Here is a 20,920-nt window from a genome sequence, read left to right on the forward strand (position 1 = left end):
CATACCTGTCCAAGCTCCGGGTGGAGTTCAACAGAGCACGGGAGCCCTGCTCAAAAGTAGGATAAAGTTGGGGGGCTATACCCAGTCAAATTATGGGTCACTTTCCAGGGCAGGGATCACTACTTTACGGCCCCTGCGGACACGGACAAATTTGTCCGAGAGAATGGGCTGGGAAAGCTGCAACAGGACTATGATGAAATGGTCACCTGGAAAGACTGAAATGCTAATAGATAATTTGCGTGCGACTACAGCCTCCCTCTGAACCCGAGAGCTAAAACACTGGAGGGGGCGAGGGCAGCAGAGTGCAGGAGGAAGAAGAGGGGGAAGAAAAGTAATGGGCGAAGGATAGGTTTGTTCGACCTCAGGATGGGGGCCACCACACTAGCAGGAAAGCTAGCGGCAGAAGGTATTGGGGTGGGGGGCGGAAAGCGCAGCGCATCACCCATCGGGGAGGAAGGGCCTGGCAACGGGGAGTATACCACCAATGGGGCGGATAATTAGGGGGGGTAAATTGGGTGGGGGCGGGAACAACAGTAGGGAAGGTGGGAAGAAAGGGCAGAAGCCGAACCATAGGAGGGACAAAGGGGCGGGGGAAGGACTCCAGGCTGACAGGAAGAAAATGGCACCGCAGGCAGCCACTTTGGAAAGTCCCTAAACAAAGGGAAACCCTGGAGTGCAGGGGCTCACCCACATGGCGTACACCTAGTTGGCAGCTATGTTGGGACGGCCTTTTGACCCTGGTGTGCAGGGGCGCATCCACAAGGTAAGTATGGTTGATCCCGGAGGAGTGGGAGGAGAACAGAAACTCCCCTATCACTTGGAACGTCAGGGGACTTAATGGCCCAGTGAAAAGATCCAGAGTCTGCCCACCTGAAAAGTATGAACGCCAACATGGTCTTCCTCCAAGTGACACATCTGAGGGAGAAGAACTGACTTTGGGTAAGAAAAAGATAGGTGGGACAGACATATCATTCTTCCTATGGGACGAAAGGTAGTGGGCTAGTCATATTGCTTAGTTGTGCATTTACCACAACGGGGATGATTACAAACCCAGGGGCACGGTACATCATGGTCAGGAGTGTCCTGAAAGGGGCACCAGGGTCCTGGTCAATGTGTACGCTCCCAGCTGGAACAACAAAAGAGGACCATGGTGGAACCCCCAACATAGACAAGCACTGATGAATCATGGGGGGGTCTTTAACTACATACAGGACCCACGGACAGACAGATCAAACCCCAAATCGGAGAACACCTCATGGTGAAAGAACTAGGTGTGTTTATGGAGCAGATGGGGAATGTCCTTGCTCCTATTCACCCTGGCCCCCAAGCCGCTGGCGATTGCACTCAGTGGGGAAAAATTAGAAGCAAATCCAGAGAGGGAACAGACCACAGAGTCTCACTCAATGTGGATGACCTGCTCCTCTATGTTTTGGATCTCCAAAGCAGCATAGAAGGGATCATGAGGCTCATAAAAGAGTTTGGAGCCCTCTCTGGCGACAAACCCAACTTGAGCAAAAGTGAAATCTTCACAGTGAACCCGCAAGGGAGAGGGCAGAGCTGGAGGGACTGCCATTCAAACAAGCCCAAATCAAATTCCACTACCTGGGATCCAAATTGCCCACAACTGATCACAAATCCACAAATGGAACCTGACAAGTCTGGTGGAGGAAGTAAGACCTGCAGAAGTGGGCACACTCTTACTCTCCTTGCAGGGAGGGTGATGACAATCAAGATGAATGTTTTTCATTCATTTATTAGGAAGCGCTGAAGGCAGTGGTCCGGGGAAATGATCTCATTCAAGGCTCGTGTGGTTAGGGAAAGGAGGGAGGAATATGACTGCTAATGAGCGAGATAGTGGAGGTGGACAGGGCGTATTCAAGGCCGCCCACCACGGAGGGATTGGCGAGGAGGAAGAGTTTTCAGGGGCAGTTTGACAGGCTGACAACGGGGAGGGCGGTAGGGGAAGAGGGGTGTAATATGAATATGGGGAGAAGGCAAGACTCGTGCTGGTGCACAGTTGCGGAAAGGCAGAGTCCAGGGAAATATTGAGGATACGGGGGCGGGGGACTGGGGTTGTAGTGTCGGAGCCAGGGAAGATAAAATGAGGCATCCAGGGATTGTACAAGGTGGACCAGGGAGAGAGAGGAGGGGGACATGGAGTGGTTTTTAGACGAGCTGGAATTTCCCCAGTTGGAGGAAGCAAAGAGGCAGGTGTTAGAGGTTTGGGTTTGGAAGATTTGTGGGCTGGGTGTGGTTGGGGTGCGGTTTGCTGTATGTGGCACCAAGGGCGGTGTGAGGATGAATGATATGTGCTCGTGAAGCTTTGAATTACACAGGGGTGCCTGCTGTTGTTTGCACTGGCCATAGAGCCTTTGGCGATGGCTCTTAGGGGGTCGGCGGAGTGGCAGGGGATTATGAGGGGATAGAGGGGAGCGGTGTCAGATGTCGCTCTATGCCAATGACCTATTGTTGTATGTTTCGGACCCTCTGGAGAGTATGGGAAGGATCATTGGACTGCTAGGGAAGTTGGGAGAGTTCTCTGGGTATAAGCTGAATGTAGGGAAAAGTGAGGTTTACCCGGTGAATGAACTGGGACAGAAAGCCAGTTAACGTGGGGAGGGATAGGTTCAGAAATTTGGGGATTCGGGTAGCGACGGAATGGATGGGGCTCCATAAGTGGAACTTAATGAAGCTGGTGGAGGAGGCCAGGGGAGATCTTAGGAGGTGGGATACACTTTGACGGGGAGGGTCCAAGTGGTAAAATGAATGTTCTGCGAGGTTCCTGTTTATTTTTCAGGCACTCCTGATCTTTTTCGGCAACTGGACACAATTATTTTTGATTTTGTATGGGTGGGTAAGGTGCCGAGGGTCAGGAGGACCCTGCTATAGAGGCAGAGGCAGCAGGGGGGTGGGCGTGGCCAAAATTGCTTCATTATTACTGGGCGGTGAATGTGGAAAAGGTGCGCCGATGGTGGGCAAGAGAAGGGGTAGAATGGGTTAGGATGTTTGAGGAATCTTGTAGGGGGTCCAGGTTAAGGGCCATGGTGACGGCAGTGTTGCCAGTGGCGCCGATTAAGTATTCAGGGAGCCCGGTGGTACAGTCCACGGTGAAGATTTGGAATTGGTTGAGGAGGCATTTTAGGGTGGAAGGGATGACGGTGTTAACGCCGTTGTGCGAGTATCATGGGTTTGACTCGGTCGGGGGGGGGGGATGGAGGTGGAGGAAGTGGGGTTGGTCAAGGTGAGGGATCTGTATTTGGTGGAAGGGTTTGCCAGTTTGGAGGAGCTAAGGGAGAGGGTAGAGCTCCCAAGAGGGAGTGAGTTCAGGTATCTGCAGGTTAGGGACTTTGCGCAAAAGGCCTGGAAGGAGTTCCCTAGGTTGCCGGGATACATCCTGTTGGAGCAACCGGTGCTTCCGGATGTGAAAGGGGAATAGGGTGGTGAAGATCAAGGAAAAATGGGAAGGGTAGTGGGAGGAGAGATCAATTGGGGAGTATGGAGTGAGGAACTGTGTGGGATAAACGGGACCTCCCTGTGCACAAGGATGAGCCTCATGCAGTTTCAGGTTATACAAAGGGTACATATGACTCGGGTAAGAATGAGTGAGTTCTTCCAAGGGGTGGCAGATGTGTGTGAGAGGTGTGGGCGGGGGCCAGAGAATCACACGTACATGTTCTGGGGTTGTGAAAAATTGGAGAGATTTTGGGTGGGCATGTTCACGGTCATAGCAAGGATAGTGGGGAGAGGAGGTGGATCCAGATCCTTTTGGTGGTGATATTTGGTGTTTTGGAGAAGCCGAAGCTCATGGAGAGGAGGAAGGCCGATGTCATGGCCCTCGCGCCTCTGATTGTCCGGCGGCGAATTTTACTGAAGTGGCGGTTGACATCACCACCGGGGGTAGCGGCATGGTTGGATAATCTACGACTTCCCGGGGTTGGAAAAGATAAAGTATGAGTTAAGGAGCTCAACAGAGGGGTTTGAGTAAAGGTGGGGGAACGTTCGTGACCTTGTTTGAGGAGTTGTTCGTCACCGGGGGGAGGGGGAGTGAAAAGCGGGGAAATGTTGTACAAACGATATTGTTGATTGTTGGGAAGTATGTTTCCTGGGGTATTTATGTGCTGTAACCTGTTGAGATACAAGTTTGCAATACAATTCATGAAAAGAAAAAGCAATGTGGTGCACATCAGATTGTGCCCAGAAGCATGACCACTAATGTTCCCACCGAGGTCCGTGTCTGCGCTGGTAGACGGTGGGGATGACTGCTATGACTCATCAATCGTGTCTTTCTCAGTGCTCTTTTCCGAGATGCTCTCCTGGGTGGCTGGAGAGGAGACCGGGCCGGCGCCATCGGCTGGAGGACCTGCGGGAGAATGGACATGTGGTCAGTGGGAGGGGATGAGTCAGTCTGTATGGCAATAAAAACTCACTGTTTGACAGGTCCTCCAGGTGGTGCCCAGCGGATCCTCACCTCTGCACCTTCCTCCAACCTCCCTGTTGATGACCACTCAGTCCTCGGCCACCCTGTCACCTCCAAGGCCTGTTCTCGAAGATAATGAGGATTCTTAAGTCCAGCACACCTCCGCTAGTCAGGGCCCTTTTCTGACGATTGTGGGAGTGCTTCTCCTGCGGAGACACAGAGGGCATCATTAGCCACATACGTGGTTCACAGTGGTGGAAGGGGCGTGTATGAAGGAAGGGGGGGGGGGGGTGAGGTGGAACGGAGAGGGGAGGATTGAGGTTTCATGGAGAGTTGGCGGGGTGGTTGCTCACGTGGGGGCGGAACGGTCTCCGGGGGAGAGGGGGCTAGTATTGGTGTCAACTTGCCTGTGCTGCCTTTTTGCAGCACTGGAGGCCAGTCCTCCTGGTCATGCTCCCAGAACTTGCAGCCACTGCCACCTCGTCCCAGGCAGCACTAGCTGCCCTGTGGCTCACCCTCCAGGATCCTCTGGGAAACAGGGCATCCCTCCTGGCTTCCAGCATCAAGGAGCCTGGCCAGATCCGAATCTTGGAGGTGGTCTTCTCGCTGCCATGTTTGCGAGCTGACTGGGGCTGGCTCTGCAAGAGCTGTTTATGTGCTGCTCGACCTTGTTAGTGGGGGTCCCGACTAATCAGCCGGTGAGCCTTCATTTTCGACAAGAACCTCGTGGGACTGGCAGCATGTTGGTGCAGTGGTTAGCGTTGCTGCCTCACAGCGCCGAGGTCCCAGGTTCGATCCCGGCTCTGGGTCACTGTCCGTGTGGAGTTTGCACCTTGTTTAGTGAACCAATTAACGGCAGTCTTAAGTGAACCAATTAATGCAGTTCCCGCTTGTTACCACACTTAGAAATCTTTCCGGAGAATCATCGCACTCTATGGTTTTATCCTCTTGAGTTTGATTAGTTTAGCAATTATCTCCCTCCCCACCCTTTTTATTTGAACACACCTCTAAGTCTGAGTGAAATTAATCATAAGGATATTGGTGGGTTTGAATTGTCTAAGAGTTTTGCAGTACCTTACTAGCTAAAAATATTTTTACTGGCTCTGTTTGCAGCTGTCTTAAATATCATTAGCAGATAATGTAAATCTTGATATTGCACATTTAATCTTCTGGTGCTATATTTTGGGATTTTTCAGTTAACTGAATACCTTGAAGTGCAGTTTGGTGTACAGGTACAGCAAGTTCATATCCACAAGATGAAGTATGCTTTCCAGATTTGGTCAGCAATGATGGTCTCCCCAGAGACAGATGGCAAGGTACAGTTGCATTTATCATTTCTGATATTTAAAGAATTAATAGTATTTTATTTTCTCCTCTCTGAAAGAAATCCTGAAGCGAAACTTTGAAAATGAAAGCTGAAATTAAGTGTGCAAATGTTCAATAATCTCGGTGTTAGAAACAAAACATAGTTAATTTCTTGATTTTTGTTCTACTTGTTTGGCTATAGCTCAGCATTCTGTCTGAATCAGGAGTTTCCATCACAAAGCCCTCCTATTTCCACCACCATAAAATCACCCATCTGCATCTTTCGTCTTTGCCTAGAATTAACACTCTTGTTTTAATTTGACCCCTAATTAAATGAAGACTGCAAGCTAAAACAGAAGTTACATTGTTGGATAACAGCCTATATTATTTTAACAGGAATCAAGGTCTTTCAAAGAGTTGATGGCAGATCATGGAAAGGAGATAAGGCCACTGTGGGAATTAGTGAAAAGGATTCTGGGACTTTCGCCACATACAATTCCTGCTATAGGTAAAGTTTACCGTGGCAGAATGCAGTTAAAGTGCTGGAATTATGTTATGTTTAAGACATTGCAAACATGGTTTAGACTTCTCATTGAAGCAAAAAATGACATTTTCTTAAGTGGTCTTGTAACACTGACATTTTACTGAGGTAGCATGCTTGCAGGTTCCAAGATTTGAGAAGTACTCAGGAACACTGTGACCTTCCTGAGACATCAATGTTTCATTATTTTAATATTCTGGGAAACTGGGTACTTGTAGCATGAGAAATTAACTGTAGGGCAATAAGACCGTGCACATTTTGCTGTTGACATTAAAATGAGGCACGAAAAGCGGTGTAACATATCTGACAATTCACTTAATTGAATAGATACTGGCCTGAAATAAATATCTCTGATAAACTACATCCTTCTGTTAATCAAATATTGGTGAATCCAAAAAATCTGAGAGGTGGAAAATATCCAAATGAATAAAATTCACCGTAACGCTGTGAGACCCTCTACTGAACCAGCTACATAGTGATTCTTCAAGACTAGTATTGAATATCAAGGTTTGGCTGTAGAAGGATTCTTCCAATAACAAAGTGTCCTGCTATCATGGTCTTGAAAACTCTGCTCCCGTATGGCTTTCATCTATCCCTTGCGCACACACTTTATGTCTCTAGTGTTTACTACTTGGCTTCTAAGATCAGGGTGTTGACCAGGGCACAGGATTGACTCAGATCCTGGCAAATAAACTGCACACAGCAGTGCAGTAATATAATTGTTCGAGCTTATAGTTCAGTCAATCTGGCCCTTCTTTGAACCCATCCCTGGTACACTACCTATAACATTTTACTCATGGTGGCAGGTGCATGAGAAACTGGCTCAGGAGGAATGAGGCCATTATTTTATATAGCTAATAGTGAATTATTTTTTAAAAAAAAGTTAAGGCCCAATTCATTTTCACCCCAATTTTGTGGCAATTTAGCGTGGCCAATCCACCTAACCTGCACATTTTTGGGTTGTGGGGGTGAGACCCACGCAGGCACGGGAAGAATGTGCAAACTCTACACAGACAGTGACCTGGGTCTGGGATTGAACCCGGATCCTCAGCAATGGTAACCACTGTACCACCCCCATGATGACGAATTGTCATCCATTTTTTTTCAAGCAGTTAGGACTGTGATAAAGTAGAAAAAGATAAGAAAAATATGTTTAAACTCTTGAATCTAAAATTTTATGGGAAAAAAAAAAGAATTGCAAAGGTATTGGTGTGGGGAAAGTGTAATTAAAATTCTAATTTAATTAAAATGATTGCCAAAAGAGGGGGTAAACAAATATAGAAATGCTTCAGACTTTTGCAGTAAAGCTTTTTCAACTCTTCTAGTTGTATCATGTTACAATAGAAACTGTACCCAACAGCTTTGAGCACCGATGGCAATATTAGAGTTTGTTTCAGCATTTCTGTTCATGAGCTAAAAAGGCTGGCTGGTTTAGGGAGCCTGGAGAAAATTTGCAGTTATTGCAATTTAAAAATACATTATTGTGTGTTTATTTTCTCCCCGTTAATACGGACGTATACGAAAGAATGTGGCAGATAAATTACCTTGAAAAATGTTTTGGAACCAATTATATCCAAATCTTTTTTTTGAGAAATAATTTATTGAAGGCATTTTTATATATGCAAAAATAGAAAAGTCAAACCTCGGCTACAGGTAACAAAACTAACAATCCAGCCCTCAACCCCCTGTCCCCTCCAAGTCAGCCTCCTTTTTCTTTCCTCCATCCCCCTAAACAAAACAGAACAAACCAGAACTCCACCCCCACCCTGCTGAAGCCTCAATCCACTTCAAAGAAGTCAATAAACAATTTCCACCTTAGGGTGAACCCCTCTTCCACTCCATGTATGGCAAACGTGACTTTTTCAGGTGCAAAATTCTGCCAGGTCACTCACCCATACCCTCACCTTTGATGGCTCCGAGTCCTGCCAACTCCACAGAGTCCGTCTCTGGGCTATCAGGACCGCAAAGCCCAAGACATCGGCCTCTCTCCCCACCTGAACTCCCAGATCTTCCGACACTCCGAATATTGCCACCTCCGGACTTGGAGCCACAGCTACGCCCAGAACTTCAGACATTACATCTGAAATCCTCTTCCAGAACCCCATCAACATTGTACATGCCCAAAACACATTCTCATTGGTCACCGCCCCCACACCTATTCTCCATCCCCAAAAAGAACCGGCTCATCCTCAAGTCCGTCATGTGGGCTCCATGCACCACTTAAATTGGATGATGCTTAACCTCGCACACGATGAGTAAGCATTCACCCTCCGCAGAGCTTCCTCCACATCTGGCCCCCAACTCTTCCTCCCACTGATCTCCTCCACAGGAACGCCCTCCCTATTCTTCAGGTCTCCATATATATCCGCCACTCTCCCCTCCCGAATGTCATCCCCCGACAACAACCTGTCTTGCAGCACCAGAGGTGGCAGCTCAGGAAAGGATGACACCACTTTTCTAATAAAGTTCCTCACCTGCAGGTACCTGAACCTGTTACCCTTAGGCAATTGATCTGTCTCCTCAAGCTCCTGCAGGCCTGCAAACTTTCCTCCCACAAACAAATTCCTGAAATACTCTACACCCATCTGCTGCCACCCCCGGAACCTCGCATCCAGCCCCACTGGCACAAACCTATGGTTGTCACATATAGGCACCCACAGAGACACTCCCAGTCCGAAGTGTTGCCTATACTGGTTCCAAACCCTGAAAGCTGAATACCACTACTGGGCTCACAGAATATTGGATTGTCGAGAACGGAAGAGGCGCCAACAGTAGTGCCCTCAAACTGTCCCCCTATACGCCACCACCTCCATCTGCCCACAGTCCAAGCTCAACTCCGCTGCCCAATTTCTAACTCTTGCGATGTTTGCTACCCAGTATTACTTCAGCAGGCTTGGCAAAGCCAGACCCTCCACTCACCAATTCCTTTTCAGAAACACCCTCCTCATTCGCAGGGCCTTCGCTGCCCACATGAACCTTGAAATCATCCCATTTACCTTTCTAAAAAAGGACTCTGGAACAAAGATGGGGTGGTTCTGAAATACGAATAGAAACTCGGGCAGCACCGTCATTTTGACCGTCTGTACATGCCCTGGCAAAGACAAGGGCAACACATCCCACCTCCTCAAGTCCACCTTCATACCCTCCATAGTCGAGCCAAGTTCAAGTAATGCTGCTGGGCCCAACTCCGCGCCACCTGTATCCCAAGATAGTGGAAACTCACTCCTACCACCCGGAACAGCAACTCCCCCAGCCTCCTCTCCTGCTTCCTGGCATTTTTCCCCATGTCCAATTTATATCCTGCGAAATGGCCAAACTCCCTGGAATCCCCATGATCCTATCAAAACTTCCCACCGGGTTGGAAACAGGTCGTCGTTCGCCTGGGGCCTCCGTATACTGTCCCTTCCGCAAATCCGCCCTTCACGCCCCACATCCCAAAACCCCAAAATTAAAGAAAGCACACATGCCCTCTCAACTCCCAGTCTCCTTAAATTCATCCATCCTGTGAGCCCACATTTAACATCTCCACAGTTCAGTGTCTGCACCAACCCCCCCCCCCCCCCCCCCCCCCCGGTCCATGTCTCTTGTACACTCCCTCGCCACCTCAAACATATCAAAATAAAACTACCGATTCTGATGCGTGACGCACAGACGAGCAACATACAGCACCCCGAAAGTCGTCCCCTCCGTGTAGAGGGCAGCCTTGACCCGATTATAACCAGCCTGCCGCTTGGCCGACTCCACACCCAGGTCCTGGTATATTCTCAGCTCACTCCTCTCCCAGCTACACTTCTTTGTCTGCCTCGTCCATTTCAAAGTTTTCTTATTGTGAAAACGATGCAGCCTCACCACCATCGCCTTCGGCCTCCTCCTCAGCACCCTGTGTGCCTTATCCACCTCTAGAGGACGGTCAAAAAATCCCCGTCCCCATCAGCTTCTCCAGCATATTTACCACATATTTAGTGGCCTGCACACCTTTGATCCCCTCAGGCATCCCCACGATCTGGAGATTCTGACTCCTGGAGCGATTCTCAAGGTCCTCCACCTTCTCATTCAACCTCCTTTGGCTGTCCTCCACCAGCACCATCTCCGACTCCAGCGAAGTCAGCCAGTCCTTGTGTTCCCCTATGGTCTCCTCTACGTCCTGAAGTGTCAGGCCCTGCGCCTCCAGCCTTTGCTCCACTCTCTCGATAGCCTCCCTAAGTGGCTCCACCACCTTAGCCAGGTACTCTGAGGCCTCCTTCCTCTGCTGCTGGAACTTGTTGTTCAAACCGTTCACGAGCTGCCTTGCAGACCATTGGGTGGCCTTCCGCCATCTTTTTCTGTGTCGCACCTCGACTATTCTTGCGGTCAAGCTACTGCCTCTTCTTTGTTGCTCTCCTCGTCTGATAAGCCATAAACCGGCCCCACCAGAGGATTGCAATCCTTCAGTGCTTATACACGATTCCCCAGCAAATAACCCTCCCATCGGGTGTGGAAGGACCAGAAAATTCCACTTCGAGCGGAAGCCACCAAATGTACTACCACTCGCTCCATGGCCACCACCGGAAGTCCAATCAAATCCAAATCTTTACTAAATAACCTAACCATGGTCAGTTTCTGTGTAAACACCACACCCGTTCTGCTAAAATTACATTGCAGTACTTACTCAGTCGCTGTGTTTGTAACTTGTTTCTAACAGTTGAGACCACTTGTACGAGTGTTTTTTTTTGTAAACTAGGGTGGGTGGTATGTTTTTAAACTACAAAATCTTAAGTAAAATTGTGTAAATTTGAAATATATTTTCTTATAAAAAGTATATTTTACTTGTCAAAGAACTAACTAAAACACACAAAATTTAAAAGCTTCAGTTGGCAACGTTAGGAAATTGAGCAGAAATTTTGTTTAGCCTGAATTCATTAATCTAAGGCAGAATTTGGTCTTGCAAAATGATTGGACGCAATAGTCTCAAGTTACGTTTTGAATTAATAATATCCTTGATAAATTTTTGAATAGCTCTGCAAGTTAATTAAAAACTGTTAGCTCTGCCTACCTGATGTAATTTATGTTTATTACTATAGGTCTTAGTATTACGGAAGATTTGGCCAAAGTAAATCATCAAAATAATGTTAAACTGATGAACATGAGTCGGAACCTTCAGAATGAGTTTTCCAATCTACTAGGAGATGATGGTGTATTTTTATACCCATCCCATCCAAAAATTGCACCAAGACACCACCACCCTAAACTTATGCCCTTCAACTTTGCATACACAGGTAAGCAACAGACATGAAGTTAAATGTTTTTAAACTACAAAATCTTAAGTAAAATTGTGTAAATTTGAAATATATTTTCTTATAAAAAGTATATTTTACTTGTCAAAGAACTAACTAAAACACACAAAATTTAAAAGCTTTGGTTGTTCCCATGGTTTATAACGTCCCATTTGCTATCATTTGTTCTTGGGCTGAATTAAAGTGGGCAGTACTTAATTTACAATTAAATTCCAAACGTATGCATGTTTTTAAAATATACTGAGGCAATTGCAAACATTGGACATGTGTAGTTTAGTTGCATTGTGAAAACATTATTTGCATACACTTGCAATTTTTATTGGCATGTTTGTTTTCAAAAACTTCTGAACGTACCAAATATATTCCACAATTCACCATACTTGGTTTTTGCCATGTTCCTCATAAAAGCACAGTGTGACTTCCAGCTTTATCTTTTCTGTGAACTTCTCCAAGTGTAAGGAGAGATCCTTGCATTCTGAAAGGCTGCCACCAAATTGGTAATTTAGGAAGGTTATTCTATGTGTAAACCCCTCTCTTCTTGAAGTGTTTCCTGATCCTGAACTTATCTTTGCCAGTTAGTAAGTTTGTTTTCTTTATTCTTCATTACAGCTTAATTTGAATAGTTATTTCAATTAATCTTAGTAAGAAAGGGATGTTGAATTATAGTGCAACTCTATGAACAGTGTCAGTTAACACCCCTTTCAGATATTGCCATCTGGCAGCATATGCATTAATTGTGGTAATTTTTTAATCCTTAAATTTAAGGACTTAAATATCAGAATGACAACATTAAACCTCATTAACGTATTGCATCCATCCTACCATCATGGCAGCTGATTGTATTTTTAATATCTTCAGCATTTTTGACTTGACCAATTTAATTGCAGATCATTGCAGATCTTCGTTGCTCAGAGTTAAGAGCAACTTTTTATGAATTTCCATGTTATGTTTTCTGAGCCTATTTTCTGGGTGCATTTTGAAATAATCTAGGTACGGTATATTTAAAATATGTTTAATTTGTTTGTCATTTCATCTTCTAGCAATTTTTAATGTGCTTGGACTGCCAGTGACCCAGTGTCCCCTTGGGTTAAGTAAAGACGGGCTGCCTCTTGGAATTCAGCTTGTAGCTAATCACCATAATGACCACCTCTGCTTACGTGTGGCTCAACATTTAGAATGTGCTTTTGGTGGATGGCGGAATCCAGGAGCACCTTGAATAAATCTTAAGTTCATCTTATTCCTGCTTTAAAAAAGAAGGGACTTTTCTTTCTTTATCCACTGCTATTTTAATTAATGATAGACAGCCAGGATTCAATTATGGATATTTTCTATAATCAAGTTAAAAGATTTATGCCATAAAGGGATGTGTCAAATAATCCTATAGCAATGTGAATGTGAAATCTTGAAAGTTATTGCTTGTAGCTATATTTTTCTCACTAACCTTTTATTGACACTTGTTAACACCACATCTGTACATTGTGTAGAATAATTCCTGACTGTTAATGGTGGAGAATTGTGTTTAGTCATTACTTTTAGTCCATGAATAACTTGTCAATACAAGTTTGATTATGCTAGATTAATTTTTTTAAATTCCTTCTGAGAGCATACGTAACTCTAAAATTCTTGTACAAAATGCAAATTTGGACATTTTATATCTGTGGGTGTACTTAATTATTTTATGCTGATCTGTCATTGAACAAAGCACATTTTTCTTTAACCACCAACTTCTCTAACTATTTTCAAGTTGATATTTTATTTGCAACCTTTACAGTTCACTGGAACTAAAACTGTTTTCCATGCAGCTTTTTTTTATTGTGGCTTGTTAATTGTACAATTGGTGAATGATGCTGTCTCTTAAATAAATCTAGGACAGATATACTATTATAGATAATTGAACAAGCTAGATTATTGAAGTCATGGAAATCTAAGAATGCACAGTTGTGGATTTGCTATTGCATTGCACTGTTAACTTTGTTTACTGTATAACAAAATTTTGAAATGTAAATTTTAATGTCACATTCAGATGGCCAGTTTATATAATTTATAAGCAATAAATATACTTTAAATGAGATGTTTTGGGGGTGTTTCTGCATTCTTTCTTTGATGAAATCTCGGTTAATCATAACTTAGTCTTAATTGAGTTTTACCAAACCACTCTGCATCTATCCATACACCTTATCTATATTGTGTAATTGCATTTAAACTTCATACATAACTTCTACTTATAAACTTGTCTTCATCTAGAGATTATTGGCACATATACTTCTGTCTCTTCTAAGTTAAACAGGTTATCACTTGTTAAACCAGGACCTCTGGAGTACCGTTGGATGTTATGGAAAATTTGATATGTTGTCACTGATACCAAGTACAATAACCTTCAAGTTTTGATCCTGTTTGTGGGTTTTGGGAAGGAGATAAAAGCGGCATGTGCAGGATTGGAGAACTGTGAGGTTTCTGTGATTACCTCCAACTCCAGCATGACTCTTCCCTTCCCCACCCCGCCCCCCGCCAGTCAGCTTTCCAAAGGACCGCTCCCTCCGTGATACCCCCGGCCACTCTTGCATCAACCCCAACTCCTCATCCCCTTCCCACAACATCTCCGCTTGCAATTGCAGAAGGTGCAACACCTGCTGTTTTCCCCTCTCATTATTCAAGACCCCAAACACTCCTTTCAGGTGAAGCAACATTTTGTTTGCACCTCCTTCAATTTGGTCTACTGTATTTGCTGCTCCCAATATTGTCTCCTCTACACTGGGGACACAAAACACACACTGGGTGGCTGTTTTGCGGAACACCTTGGCTCAGTCCGCAAGCGTGACCCTAACATTCCTGTCATTTGCCATTTCAACTCAGAATTTTGCTCTTATGCCCAAATTTATGTACTTAGCCTGCTGCAATGCTCCAGTGAAGCCCAATGCAACCTGGAGGAGCAGCATGCCAACTTCCAATTAGGCATATTACAGCCCTCAGTACTCAACATTAAGTTCAACAACTTTAGACTGTGACCTTTCTCCTCCATCCAAAAAGTCTTTTGTCCCCCTTCTGTCACCTGTTTTTTAGTTTTGCTTTCACTGAGCACTGACCCTTGTTCTTCCGTTAACACATTTTGATATCTTACCTTTATGCCACTACTAACACATTCTATAACTCTTTACTGCCATTGACACTCCCTCTGACTTGTGCCCTACACATCTTTGTTGGAATCGCTACTAACTTCCACCTATCACTGACATTCTACACTGCTCCAACACCTCTTATACAATACATAACCTATCACATTTCTTCCTCTGTTTAGGTCTTGAGAAGAGTCATAGGGGCTCCAAACGTTAATTCTATTTCTCTCCACATAGGCTGCCAGATGTGAATTTTCCAACATTTTCTGTTTTTGTTCAGATTTCCAGCATCATGATTTTGCTTTTATTACAGTAATATTCTGACTGCATGACTGAAAGTTCTATGTTAATCTTATTTAATACTTATTGGAGAAAATAATTCCATGAATGCTTCGAACAGTTGAGTACTAGAATTCCAAAGTAATTTTTAGGCTTGTAAAATGAGTTGAAATATTTGCAGTATGAATCATGATGCTCTAGTATGTAGGAACATGCTTTACATGTATTTAAATGTGATTCATTGCCACAACTGGAATGTATGAATTTATTCAAATTATTCATCAACAATACATTGACTCATTGAAGTATACTGAAACTTGGACTTCCGGTGGCGGCAATGGGGAGCTAAGCCGCACATTCAGCAGCTCCCGCTGAAAACGGACTTTGGGGGTCTTTTTAGGGCCCCCAACGGAACTTATCGTCAAATCCCGATGTGGGAAGAGGACAGGAGTCGACCCCTACAGTCCTATGGTCCGGACCAGGAGTGGGGTAAGGAGAAAAACGGAGAAAGCACCCTGGAAAAGCAGGGGAAGAAAGACAAAATGGCGGCTGGCGGAGGACTGGAGGCAGTGGGCGCAGGAGCAGCAGGCGACTCTGCTGTGCTGCTTCCAGGAGCGTAAGGTGGAGCTGCTGGAGTCGTTGAAGGTAACCACCAGGGAGCTGATGGAGACCCAGACAGCCCAGGGGGCTGCGATCCGGGAGCTGCAGAAGCAGGCCTCCGAAAGGGAGGATGAGGCCGTGGCCGTCGCGGGGAAGGTGGAGATGCACGAGGCGCTCCATAAAAGATGGCAGGAGCGGTTCGAGGAGCTGGACAACCGGTCGAGGCGGAAGAATTTGCGGATCCTGGGCCTCACGGAGGGGCTGGAGGGGTCGGACCTGGCAGCCTATGTGGTTGTTATGATAAACTCGCTGATGGGGGCTGGGTCCTTCCAGGGGCCCCTGGAGTTAGAGGGGGCCCACATAATTCTGGCTAGGAGGCCCAAGCCGAACGAGCCGTCGCGGGCGGTGTTGGTGCGGTTTCATCGGTTCGTGGATCGTGAGTGTGTGCTCCGGTGGGCCAAGAAGGAGCGGAGCAGCAAGTGGGAGAACACGGAGGTGCGGATCTTCCAGGACTGGAGTGCGGAGGTGGCGAAGCGGAGGGCCTGGTTTAACCGGACGAAGGCGGTGCTCCACAGACGGAGTGTGAAGTTCGGCATGTTGCAGCCGGCGCGTCTGTGGGTCACCTATAAGGATCGGCACCATTATTTTAAGTCCCCAGAGGAGGCGTGGGCCTTTGTGCAGGCCGAGAAATTGGACTCAAACTGAGGGTCTAAGATGGGGGATGCTGTATAATACTGTACTTGTATTTGCTTGGTTTAATGTAAGATGTGGGTTGGCCTTAGGGTGGGTGGGGTGATGTCGATATGTCTTTTCTTGTTGGAACCAACAATTCTACGGACAGGTGCTTGTAGGATTAGAATAGCGGTTTTAATATACTCACAATAGAGCCAGCCTATTAGCCATTGAACTTTCGGTGAACTGGCCGGCTGACCATGTGGCACTGATCTTTATACAGCAGCTTCCGGGGGGGAGGAGTCCTGGGCAGAGCCAAGGGAGAAGCCCCGTACAACTCGAGCATTCCCAGAGCTACTCCCCCTAGAGGACAGGTAGTGCAACTGCACTTACAATACAGACACATGTATATACAGATTATAATCCGGTGTGAATCACATTCACCACATTCACCCCCTGTGAAAAAAATTGAGTCCAGCGGGGGTGGTGGCTCACAGTTAGTCTGTCCGGTGGATGAATTGTTCTTTTCGATCTGCGGAGCACCAGGGTTGCAGCCTCTTGCGGTGGCTGTGTGGGTGTTGAGAGCTGGGATACGATGGCAGACTCCGGGGCGGGTCTCGTCCGAGCTTTATACACCTCTGGCTCGGCCGGAGACTGGGGGCGGGCTGGTTCTGGCGCGTGGAACTGGTGGGGTGAGCTTGCGGAATCGGGGGCGCGAGGGGTCGGCAGCATAGGGAACGGGGTAAGGGGTTCCTCAGCGGGGGTAGGGGGGACTGAATCCAGCGGGTGCCAGGTCCCGAAGGGATACTGTGTCCTGGCGACCGTCCGGGAACTCCACAAATGCGTACTGGGGGTTGGAATGGAGGAGGTGCACCTTTTCAACAAGGGGGTCAGTTTTGTGCCCCCTGACGTTCTTCTTCAGGAGGACCGGGCCTGGTGTCCTCAGCCACGTCGGAAGTGAGACTCCCGTGGTTGTGCCCCTAGAAAAAATGAAGAGTCGCTCGTGAGGGGTTTGATTTGTAGCTGTACAGAGGAGGGATCTGGTTGCGTGGAGCGCGTCTGGGAGGACTTCTTGCCATTGGGAGACGTGGAGTTTTCTAGACCGGAGGGTCAGTAGGATGGTCTTCCAGACCGTCGCGTTCTCCCTCTCCACCTGCCCGTTCCCCCTGGGGTTGTAACTGGTAGTCCTGCTCGAGGCGATGCCCTTGTCGAGCAGGTACTGACTCAGCTCGTCGCTCATAAAGGACAAACCCCGGTCGCTGTGCACGTAGCTGGGGAAACCGAACAGGGTGAAGACACTATGCAGGGCCCTAATGACTGTGTGGGAGGTCATATCAGGGCATGGAATGGCAAAAGGGAATCGGGAGAACTCGTCGATGATGTTGAGGAAATAAATGTTCTTGTTAGTGGAGGGGAGTGGCCCTTTGAAATCGATTGCAAGGCGTTCAAAGGGCCTAGAAGCCTTGACCAGGTGGGCCCTGTCTGGTCTATAGAAGTGCGGTTTGCACTCTGCACAGATCGGGCAGTCCCTGGTGACCGCTTTTACCTCCTCGTTGGAGAAAGGCAGGTTTCGGGCTCTGATGTAGTGGGCGAGCCGGGTGACCCCTCGATGGCAGAGGTCAACGTAGATGGCTTTCAGACGGCTGATCTGCGCGCTGGCGCATGCCCCGCGGGATAGGGCATCTGAGGGCTCGTTGAGCTTCCCCGGTCGATATTTAATATCGTAACTATAGGTGGAGAGTTCGATCCTCCACCGAAGGATTTTATCATTTTTTATTTTGCCCCTTTGCGAGTTGTCAAAGATAAAGGCAACCGATCGTTGGTCGGTGATGAGGGTGAACCTCCTACCTGCGAGGTAGTGCCTCCAGTGACGAACAGCCTCCACGATGGCTTGTGCTTCCTTCTCGACTGAGGAGTGTCGGAGTTCTGAAGCGGATAGGGTACGGGAGAAAAATGCAACGGGCCTCCCTGCCTGATTTAAAGTGGCTGCTAGAGCTACCTCTGAGGCGTCGCTCTCAACCTGAAAGGGAGTGGATTCATCCACCGCCCGCATGGCTGCTTTGGCGATGTCCTCCTTGATGCAGCTGAAGGCCTGGCGTGCCTCAGCTGACAGGGGAAATCGTGTGGCCTTAAAGAGTGGGCGGGCTTTGTCCGCATATTGAGGGACCCACTGGGCGAAGTATGAGAAGAACCCCAAGCACCGTTTGAGGGCCTTGGGGCAATGAGGGAGGGGGGAGTTGTAAGAGGGGGCGCATGCGGTCCGGGTCTGGGCCCAGGACTCCGTTCTCCACGACGTAGCCGAGGATGGCCAGTCTGTTTGTGCGGAAAACGCATTTCTCCTTGTTATAAGTGAGATTTAATTTCTGTGCCGTTTGAAGAAAACGGTGGAGGTTGGCGTCGTGGTCCTGCTGGTCATAGCCGCAGATGGTAACATTGTCCAGATACGGAAACGTGGCCCGCAGCCCGTACTGGTCTACCATTCGGTCCATTGCTCGTTGGAACACCGAAACCCCGTTAGTGACGCCGAAGGGAACCCGGAGGAAATGGAAGAGGCGACCATCGGCCTTGAACGGCGCGTAGTGGCGGTCCTCCAGGCGGATTGGGAGCTGGTGGTATGCAGACTTCAGATCCACCGTGGAAAATAGCCGATATTGGGCGATCTGATTAACCATGTCTGCAATTCTGGGGAGGGGATACGCGTCTAGGCGCGTAAAGCGGTTTATGGTCTGGCTATAGTCAACGACCATGCAAAATTTTTCCCCGGTCTTGACGACCACCATCTGAGCTCTCCAGGGACTATTACTAGCCTCTATGATCCCCTCACTGAGCAGCCGTCGGACCTCCGATCGGATAAAGACCCTATCCTGTAGTCTGTATCGCCTGCTGCGAGTAGCTACTGGCTTGCAATCTGGAGTGAGGTTGGCGAAGAGCGGAGGGGGGGAGATGCGCAGCGTGGTTAGGCTGCAGATAGTGAGTGGGGGCAGGGGCCCGCCGAAGCTGAGGGTGAGGCTCTTGAGGTTGCACTGGAAATCCAGGCCTAATAAGAGTGGCGCGCAGAGGTCGGGCAGGACATAAAGTTTAAATTTAGAATAACTAGCGCCTCGAATTGTGAGCGTAGCAACGGTGCATCCTTGGATTTGGACTGAGTGGGAGCCCGAAGCGAGGGCGATAGTTTGGCTCACCGGAAAAACAGAAAGCGAACAGTGTCTTACCAGCTCTGGATGTATAAAGCTCTCGGTGCTCCCGGAGTCAAAGAGGCATGGCGTGCTGTACCCGTTGATCTGGACCTCCGCCATCGGACTTCGTAGGTGCTTGGGGCGGGATTGATCCAGGGTGACTGCGCTGAGTTGCGGGTAGTCGGCGGCTCGATCAGCTGTGCTGGAGTGGCCCCGTGATGACTGCCCTCTGAGTTCGTAGTCGTCGAGGTGAGTTTCAGAGTTTGAAGGGGATGGATCCCAAGATGGCCGCCCCCATGAGTCGCACATGGCCGGCCGCATGGAGGAGGATTGCCAAGATGGCTGCCCCCATGAGTCGCACATGGCCGGCTGCATGGAGGAGGATTGCCAAGATGGCCGCCCCCAGGAGTCGCACATGTCGGCTGGGGTCGGAGTCGGCATACAGGCTGCAGCATTTCGGGGCCTGCAGGCCTGTGAATTCAGGGAACGAGTGCTTTGAGCCGTGGGAGGATTAGAGGCTCAGTCTTTCTTCGCCAGACACACTCTGGCATAGTGTCCTTTTCGCCCGCAGCTGCTGTAGGTCGCGTTACAGGCCGGGCAGTGCTGCCGCGGGTGCTGGCTTTGGCCACAGAAATGGCAAGCTGGAGCAGCCGAGTAGCTGGCTGGGGCAGCAGAGTAACTGTCTGGGGCAGCAGAGTAACTGGCTTTGGCAGTGCGGCAGCTGGGGGGGCCGTGCGGCACAGGTTTGGGGGGACTGTTGGTCGGGGGTCCACGATGAGGTCGGGGGTCCACGATGAGGTTGCAGGGTCCGCGGGAAATGAGGTGAGGCTGCGGAAGGAAACTTCCATAGTGGTAGCAGCCTCCACAGTAGTGTCTAAGTCCTGGGCCCCCTTTTCTAGCAGTCTTTGGCGCACATAGTTAGACCTAAGGCCCGCCACGAAAACGTCCCGCACAGCAAGCTCCCTATGTTCAGCCGCGGTAACGGCTTGGTAATTACAGTCATTGGAAAGATTGTTCAATTCCCTTACAAACTCGGCTAGCATTTCTGTAGGCCGCTGACGGCGGGTCGTAAACACGTGGCGTGCATAAACCTCGTTAATGGGCCTAACGTACATTTTGTCCAATATTGCCAGCGCTGCGGTGTAAGAACCGGCCGGATTCAGCTGTGTGGATATTCTGTGGCTTACCCTCGCGTGCAGTAGGCTGAGTTTTTGTTCCTCCGTTGTTCCGGCGGTGCTGGCTTCTGCCAGGTAGGCTTTAAAACATCTCAGCCAGTGGGAAAAAATTTCCTTAGCCTCTGCATCCTCTGGGTCGCGTTCTAGGCGTCCGGGCTTGAGGGCTGCTTCCATGATTTCTTCGAGTGTTTCCTGAGTATATTAAATTGTTGGAACCAACAATTCTACGGACAGGTGCTTGTAGGATTAGAATAGTGGTTTTAATATACTCACAACAGAGCCAGCCTATCAGCCATTGAACTTTCGGTGAACTGGCCGGCTGACCATGTGGCACTGATCTTTATACAGCAGCTTCCGGGGGGAGGAGTC

General features: G+C 48.2%; 1 protein-coding gene across 1 annotated transcript in view; it reads left to right on the forward strand.

Annotated features, from left to right (window-relative positions):
- Positions 1-13,607, forward strand: part of LOC119951915 (fatty-acid amide hydrolase 2-like) — a 35,127-nt gene extending 21,520 nt beyond the window's left edge. Inside the window, exons 3-6 of the mRNA XM_038775308.1 lie at positions 5,614-5,733; positions 6,119-6,230; positions 11,324-11,518; positions 12,577-13,607. Of these exons, the coding sequence (XP_038631236.1) occupies positions 5,614-5,733; positions 6,119-6,230; positions 11,324-11,518; positions 12,577-12,752 (603 nt within the window). The 3' untranslated portion in view covers positions 12,753-13,607. The remainder of the gene's footprint in view (positions 1-5,613; positions 5,734-6,118; positions 6,231-11,323; positions 11,519-12,576) is intronic.
- The last annotated feature ends 7,313 nt before the right edge of the window (positions 13,608-20,920 follow it).

The sequence above is a fragment of the Scyliorhinus canicula genome, chromosome 17, assembly GCF_902713615.1.
Source record: "Scyliorhinus canicula chromosome 17, sScyCan1.1, whole genome shotgun sequence".
NCBI lineage: Eukaryota > Metazoa > Chordata > Chondrichthyes > Carcharhiniformes > Scyliorhinidae > Scyliorhinus > Scyliorhinus canicula.